This window comes from Gadus macrocephalus, chromosome 9 (assembly GCF_031168955.1).
Source record: "Gadus macrocephalus chromosome 9, ASM3116895v1".
NCBI lineage: Eukaryota > Metazoa > Chordata > Actinopteri > Gadiformes > Gadidae > Gadus > Gadus macrocephalus.
This window is the reverse complement of record NC_082390.1, coordinates 9,375,001-9,382,500: the sequence shown is the minus strand read 5'-3', so window position 1 is coordinate 9,382,500 and position 7,500 is coordinate 9,375,001. Positions and strand designations below refer to the sequence as shown.

At 47.7% G+C, this 7,500-nt stretch overlaps 1 protein-coding gene across 1 annotated transcript in view; it reads left to right on the top strand.

Moving 5' to 3' along the window:
- The window catches only part of slc6a15 (solute carrier family 6 member 15), an 18,385-nt gene that overhangs the window by 8,262 nt on the left and 2,623 nt on the right, over nucleotides 1-7,500 (top strand). Inside the window, exons 4-9 of the mRNA XM_060061640.1 lie at nucleotides 1-43; nucleotides 773-954; nucleotides 3,368-3,478; nucleotides 4,787-5,028; nucleotides 5,370-5,559; nucleotides 7,249-7,441. The exon at nucleotides 1-43 is cut by the window's left edge and continues 84 nt beyond it. Of these exons, the coding sequence (XP_059917623.1) occupies nucleotides 1-43; nucleotides 773-954; nucleotides 3,368-3,478; nucleotides 4,787-5,028; nucleotides 5,370-5,559; nucleotides 7,249-7,441 (961 nt within the window). The remainder of the gene's footprint in view (nucleotides 44-772; nucleotides 955-3,367; nucleotides 3,479-4,786; nucleotides 5,029-5,369; nucleotides 5,560-7,248; nucleotides 7,442-7,500) is intronic.

Here is a 7,500-nt window from a genome sequence, read left to right as displayed (position 1 = left end):
CCCTGGCACGAGTGTCCCCTCATCAAGGAGCAGAACAGCACCTGTAAGATGCTCACCGTATCACCTTATCACCTAACCCTGTCATCATCACACCACTTCATATCATGGGCTCGTCCGCTCCTCACAGATAGAATCATCTAGAGATGTTCAGGTCAGTTTTTTCCTTCAAGATACAGATTCCGATTCCTGAACTTGAGTTTCGGCCGATACAGAGTACATACCGATACAGCATCTAGCCTTGTAACTACTAACAGCACATGTTCTGATTGAAGGGTTCTCTTACGATAACAGCAATGCTTAGTCGGTTCACTTACGTCGACAAAACATTTTTCAGAACTTGATAATTGACATTGATATCCTATAATTGTAATGAGACATTTGTATTCTTGTAGTTAAGCGTCCATGCATCCGTGTTTTTGCGACTTTGTAGCTCAAACACACGTAGATCGGAGGCTACGCGTTTACTATTCCGACTTTCCACCTCCGGCCGTTAACGAATGCAGCATTACACCGTAGAGTTTGATGTTCTCTGCCTGAGTAGTAAAGGAGCTAGTTATGTGATGGTATCGGATCAGCGCATAAACTTGCTTACTCGCCGATACCCTAGGAATTTCTGATACTGTTATCGGTATCGGAACAACTCTAGGCCCCCATCGCTGAACGTTCTAGCTGTTGAAGAATCGTTTATAAAAGTCGACATGATTTGAATTCATTTCCAGCGATGCACTCCGTCTCCTGACACTAACCCATAGCCCGTTGTCTCGTTCTCCAGATGTGGTGCCGGAGTGCGAGAAGAGTTCCGCCACCACGTACTACTGGTACCGCGAGGCCTTGGACATCTCCGACTCCATCTCGGAGGGCGCCAAGCTCAACTGGAGGATGACCGTGTGTCTGCTGGCAGCCTGGACCATGGTGTGCCTAGCCATGATCAAGGGGATCCAGTCCTCTGGGAAGGTGAGGTGCCAGGGGGGGTTGGGGGGGCCGGGGGGCCACAACACTCACTCGGGTGCTGGTTACACTACTTCTTCTCTCCCTCTTCCTGCACCTCGTGGCTTGAGGCGGCGATGTCCTGGAAACGCAATAAAAAGAGAACTGGCCGGAAAAAACGAAGGGCGCACTTTTAGAGCGGTGAGCGCGTTTCTGTCCCTGTTGAGACCAACAGGGTAACACAAGGCGACTAGACCGGCCCTGATCGAATCCATGTCATCTGGAGAAATGATACAAATGTTCTTTAAACGCACATATTTATTTTAAGTGTTTTTTATTTTTATTAAAAAGCTCCTGGTCCCTTCGGTTTCATGGATGAATTGAGGACGTTTGGACTGCAGGCAGCGCCTCAAGCTGAGCTGAAGTAACACTTTTCTGTCCCCAATGCAGCCTTAGATTTAATCCCTCTATGTCGTTTGGGTGAAATCATTTTCATTTCATTTCATTTGACCTTTTCTTACATTGGACAGTTGATGTCATTCGGACTTGCATATGGAGGCTAGTCCTAGCCTGGGCGCTAAATCGCTAACCTTAGCTTCCAGTCATTTTTGTTCTCATATCAAAAGACAATTGTGTCACAAAAGACTTTAAGAGATTCATTTGTGGTAAAATAAACGTTCTCTAAAGACAGCCGATGGTTTATATCCTGAACTCTCCTCCCCTCCTGATAACGATGACTAACGTTAGCTATCAAGGACTAGCGTTAGCGACTAACGTTAGCAACATCTCAATCATCTTCATTAGCCCAACCGACACGTTTATCACTGTGAAGGCCGTTATCTCTCGTCAGAGAGACAAAGGATCTTCAGGTGAACACATTTAATGGCGCATTAAACCGGCCGCCATCGTCGTTCAAAGCATAATGAACCGTTCACAGCCACGGCCTTTATTGGTTATTTCACTTTTTTGGTTATTTTAAACCATAAAAAAGCTTTACGTCTGAGCGCGGAGACGGATTAGTGAAGCCACACACGGCGGCAGCCAGCGGTACAGTTGGCCAGTGTCACTTCAACTGCCATCGTGGGGGGGGGGGGGTGGGGGGGGTCTCGCTCGGCGTTGGCCGGACAGAGAACGCCCCGAGTATTTCTCCTCTCTGAAAGGAGGCCAAGCTAGCTGGAGCGCCTTTGAAGCTAACTCAGAGCGCCGCGCTACAAAAGAATATTAATGCCCTTATATAGGCATCCTCACAAAAGGCCCTGATCCGAGGGAGACCCCGCTAGCGTCATTAGCATTTCCTTCCCATTTCTATGTGTGGGGGTTTGGGGGTGTGGGGGTGTGGGGGTGTGGGGGTGCGGGGGTGCGGGGGTGGGGGGGTGGACAACAGCCCTTCTTGATTGCCATGGTGATCCCGCTCTTTATGGCTTGGCGGGAGTTTCAAGGGCCAGGCGGGAAGAAGGGGGGCAGATGGGGGCAGATGGAGGGGCAGAACCTAGAGTTCTGCTCCTGTCCAGTGTTTAAAGAGCGCAGATTAATTAACGAGACGCTAACGAGCCAGATGCTGCTATCCTCTGCTGCTAATGACAGCAGATCGTTATTCTTCAATAAACAAATGCATTCATACAATTGATTTAATATCTTATGAACTGGAAAATTAGTATAGATTTAATAATTAATTACTTATCTTTAATCAAAAAAGATCAATGATTGCAATGTTGATAAAATCAGAAAAGGCTTTCTAAAACAAATCATACATAAATGCTTCCCAGTCAAATAGCAGCCTGTTTAGTTTCAGCCATCCGGGATTCATTAAGTATCTTCCTTAAGTTCCCAAATATTTCATTTTTTGCAATGCAAACCCACTAATGATGATATATATATATATATATATATACACACATACATATATATATATACTTCCTTATATTGTACCCCCTCTACCTTCAGGAACTCCTCACCCCCCCGACAAACTCACGTACACTCCGTTCAGGATCCACTCACACCCTCCAAACCCGACATACGAAGCTGTGCACCATGGGTGATCGGGCCTTTTCTGCTGCTGCCCCTAGACTATGGAACGCCCTCCCTGACCACCTGAGGGCTCCACAGACTACAGCTCTTTTTAAACGGAACCTCAAAACCCATCTCTTTAAAAGAGCATTTAGCTAAACTTTCTTTGAGGTTCCCCTTTTAATCGTTTTTTTTGTTATTTTTTTTCTCTGAAGCACTTTGAGATTCTTGAATATAAAGTGCATTATAAATACAATTTATTATTATTATTATTATTATTATTGTATTTCATAGACCATTGAATGAATTGATAACAATGATAAACGGAGGGGTAGTGTGTGTCCTCACCTTCTGATACCTCACCCTGTAGCCAGCCCTCCAGGGGGGTGAGTGTGGAGGATGAGTGGCTGACTGACGCTGTGATTGGTTGCAGGTGATGTACTTCAGCTCGCTGTTCCCCTACGTGGTGCTGATCTGCTTCCTGGTCCGGGCCTTGCTGCTCAAGGGTTCCTGGGACGGAATCCGTCACATGTTCACCCCCAAGGTAACGAGCATCAGGGACCCTTTGTAAACCGTGATTTGACTGCATTATGCAGTGCTTTTCTAACCAGTGGCCACTCAAAGCGTTTTTGAATATCGGCACCTTTAACCATTCATGCACACATGCACACACCGACGGCGGTGTCAGCCACGCAAGCCGACAGCCAGCTCGTCAGGAGCAGGTAGGGTGAGGTGTCTCGCTCAGGGACACTTGAGCGAGACAGAGGGTAGTAGGAGCCGGGGATCGAACTAGCAACCTTCCGGTTACCAGCCGACCCGCTCTCCCTCCTGAGCCACATGTCCTCCTGAGTTCACTGTGGATTGTAAGTGTGTTTTCCTCTGTGTTCAGCATTGAAACAGGCTTTACCTATTCTATCTATTGTCACTTAATGTACGCACTTATTGTATGTTGTACGTCCTGGCACTTAAAAATGTGCTTAACATCATGTAGCGTCTTATCCTAGCTATCTTTGTTGTATACGAGGAATGGGATAACATAGAGATTGTTTGTGCTTGGCACTTGCTTACTGTACCGACAGCGATATATTGTTGTTTCTCTTTTTTCTGAAAAATGGACTTATTTGGTCGCTTTGGATAAATCCTAAATGTAAATGTATTGTATTCAGTCGTTCATCTCCCAACCCAACCGACGTAGCCCCAGTAATCCCAACGGGGATTGTAAAGCTTGGAACACTTGTTCTGAGCAAGCTGTTTCAGTTACCACGGAAACAGATAAAGAGAAAAATCCATTCTGTAACCGATCAACTAAAGACATGTATTCAGGACTCGTTTCCGCGATGCTTCCGTCGGCCAGCGACAGCAGACCGCGGTAACGGGCCAAGCTGTTCCCCGCTGAGCTGCTGGGGTCTGAGCTGCTTTGTGTGCGGGGCTCCGGTCTTCAGTTCGGCTCTCATGCCAACAGTCTGCTGAGGACTCGTGTATCACAAAGTCCTGATGGTCATGTCCCCGTATGATGTAAGCTGGGCTTCTGAGAGAGATGGTGCATCTTTCAATCATTTGAAAGTTCTCTCATAAATTGCAGAACCAGCGAGGAGCTGGATTTGTCTGGGGGTAAAACGTACGCGTTATTACGTTGGACCGTGTCCCCAACCAACCGTAGTGATTGGTCGATCCTAGCCCTACCACGTGTCCTGACCTGTGATTGGTCCTATCTGTACCACATGTCTTCACTTGTGATTGGCTGATCCTACCATTTCCTGACCTGTGATTGGTTGATCCTAGCTCTACCACATCGCCTAACCTGTGATTGGCTGCTCTTACCATGTCCTGACCTGTGATTGGCTCCTCCTAGCTGGAGATCATGCTGGAGGCCAAGGTGTGGCGTGAGGCGGCCACCCAGGTGTTCTTCGCGCTGGGCCTGGGTTTCGGAGGGGTCATCGCCTTCTCCAGCTACAACAAGCGGGACAACAACTGCCACTTTGACGCGGTGATGGTGTCCTTCATCAACTTCTTCACCTCGGTGCTCGCCACCCTGGTGGTGTTCGCCGTGCTCGGCTTCAAGGCCAACATTATGAGCGCCAAGTGTGTGACTGTGTAAGCACCGGCCTCTTCTGCTGCTCCTGTGTGTGCATGTCTGTGCACGTGTGCATGTGTGGCCTTTAGGGCGCTGTATTTTATCAATGAAATATTTACATTTTGGGCAAGGTTTTTCTGTCAAACTTTTCATGAATAAAGCATAAAAATGCAAAAACAAATCATAATAAATATAAATATATAATAACAAAAATATATAAATATATAATAACATTCTTTGTAGCACAAAGAAGGGCCTTATCGATATTTTGTCCCCCCTCCTGGTAATAAAAGCAATTTTAGTTAATTTGTTAATAAGTTAATTAGTTTTAACCCTTTAGCGTCCCCTTGGTCCCTCCCAGGAACACCAAGAGGATCGTGGCGTTGCTAGGCAACCAGGTGAGCCGTGACCTCATCCCGGCCCACATTAACCTGACGGCGGTCAGCACCGAGGACTACCAGAAGCTGACGGACATCATCAGGGGGGAGAAGGGGGCGGACTACCCCAGCCTGGGCCTGGAAACCTGCAGCATCGAGGAGGAGCTGAACAAGGTACACACACACACACACACACACACACACACACACACACACACACACACACACACACACACACACACACACACACACACACACACACACACACACACACACACACACACACAGCATCAAGGAGGAGCTCAACAAAGTACACAAACGCATGATGACACACACACAGAGAAATGCACACACACACACAGACACAAATAGAGAAACACACAAATAGAGAGAGAGACACACACACACACAGCATCGAGGAGGAGCTCAACAAGGTACACACACACACACACACACACACACACACACACACACACACACAGCCTGCAGCATCAAGGAGGAGCTCAACAAAGTACACAAACGCATGATGACATACACAGAGAAATGCACACACACACACAGACACAAATAGAGAAACACACAAATAGAGAGAGACACACACACACACAGCATCGAGGAGGAGCTCAACAAGGTACACACACACATCGACACACACACATACACACACATACACACGAGTCAACTACACACACACACACAAACCCATACCCATAACCACAGGCCATAAAAAAGAATTATGTCCTTGATTTGATAGTTTTCCGAATGCATGTTTCTATGGGTTTCCACATCACGCGGTCTCTGGACACTGAGGTGATGCAACAGGCCGGGGGTCAACAACGTCATGAAGATAAACGAGCCTTCATGTCCCGAACACTCGTGTTTTATTGTTAGGGTAGCAGGGAGGAATAGAGCCTGCGTCACTACAGGCATATTGCCTACAGTAGTGGTCCTCAAAAGGGGGTACGCGTACCCATAGGGGTTCTTCGGAGTATTTGATTCGATTTATTTCAAAATGAGCAAGTCTCAATTCTGAAAGCAGACAAAAGAAAATCTGGAAAAAGTTCAAGTAGTTGAAATGTAAATCTGAACACAAGGAGAAAGGAGAATATTTGGGAAAATAAAGCACAGCCAGAAACACCAAATTGTCATCAGCTTCAGGAGGAATATATACGGGGTTGAAATTTTGCCAACAGTGGCATAAAGAACAGGCCCATGTTTCTCACTAAATTGTGAGCATTTGCGCCCTTTTAATGTTCATGTTTACTCTGCCTATTGTACGCTCATACATTATTTATGTGCATTTAAAAAACGATTAACCTAAAATTATTCTGTGGTAATATATCTTAGTGGGGGTACACTGGCAGAAAGAGTTAGAGAACCACCGGCCTACAGGCCAGTCTTCATCAGGACTTCCTTGCGTTGAGTCATCTCTCTCCCCGTCTGAATAATGGAGGAGGGGTTAGACGGCCACGCTGGCACCCATCTGGGGAAGAAACGGGGACAAAACCCGAGACCAGCCCAGGCTAAAGAGGGCATAATGGAGGCGCTCGTGTTTAAGGGACTGGGCGCGTCGAGGAAACGATCAGGGTTAGCGTCTCAAAGACGGGATTCATTCATACGTCCAGCTTGGAAAAAGAGTATATCAAACAAGAACCATGGATAGAGTTAAGCAGCAGAGACTGCCTCTGGTGAACCACTGAAACACACTCATTAGAGTCTGGTAAACAAGTTCTACCTGGTGCTGGTGGGGCCCCAGCTCAGGGCTCCATCGAGGCCCCTCTCTCTGCCTGGTGCTGGGCCCCCCCCCCCTCTCTCTCTGTTTCTCTGCTGACCGGTTGCCCCCCACTCTCTGTCTCTCTGCAGGCCGTGCAGGGCACCGGCCTGGCCTTCATCGCCTTCACGGAGGCCATGACGCACTTCCCGGCCTCCCCGTTCTGGTCGGTGATGTTCTTCCTCATGCTGATCAACCTGGGCCTGGGCAGCATGTTCGGCACCATCGAGGGCATCCTCACCCCGCTGATCGACACCTTCAAAGTGCGCAAGGAGTTCCTCACAGGTCAGTGGGGGCCCCGATGCCGCCGCCTCAGGGGCCCAGAGAAACAGAGTCAGACAGAC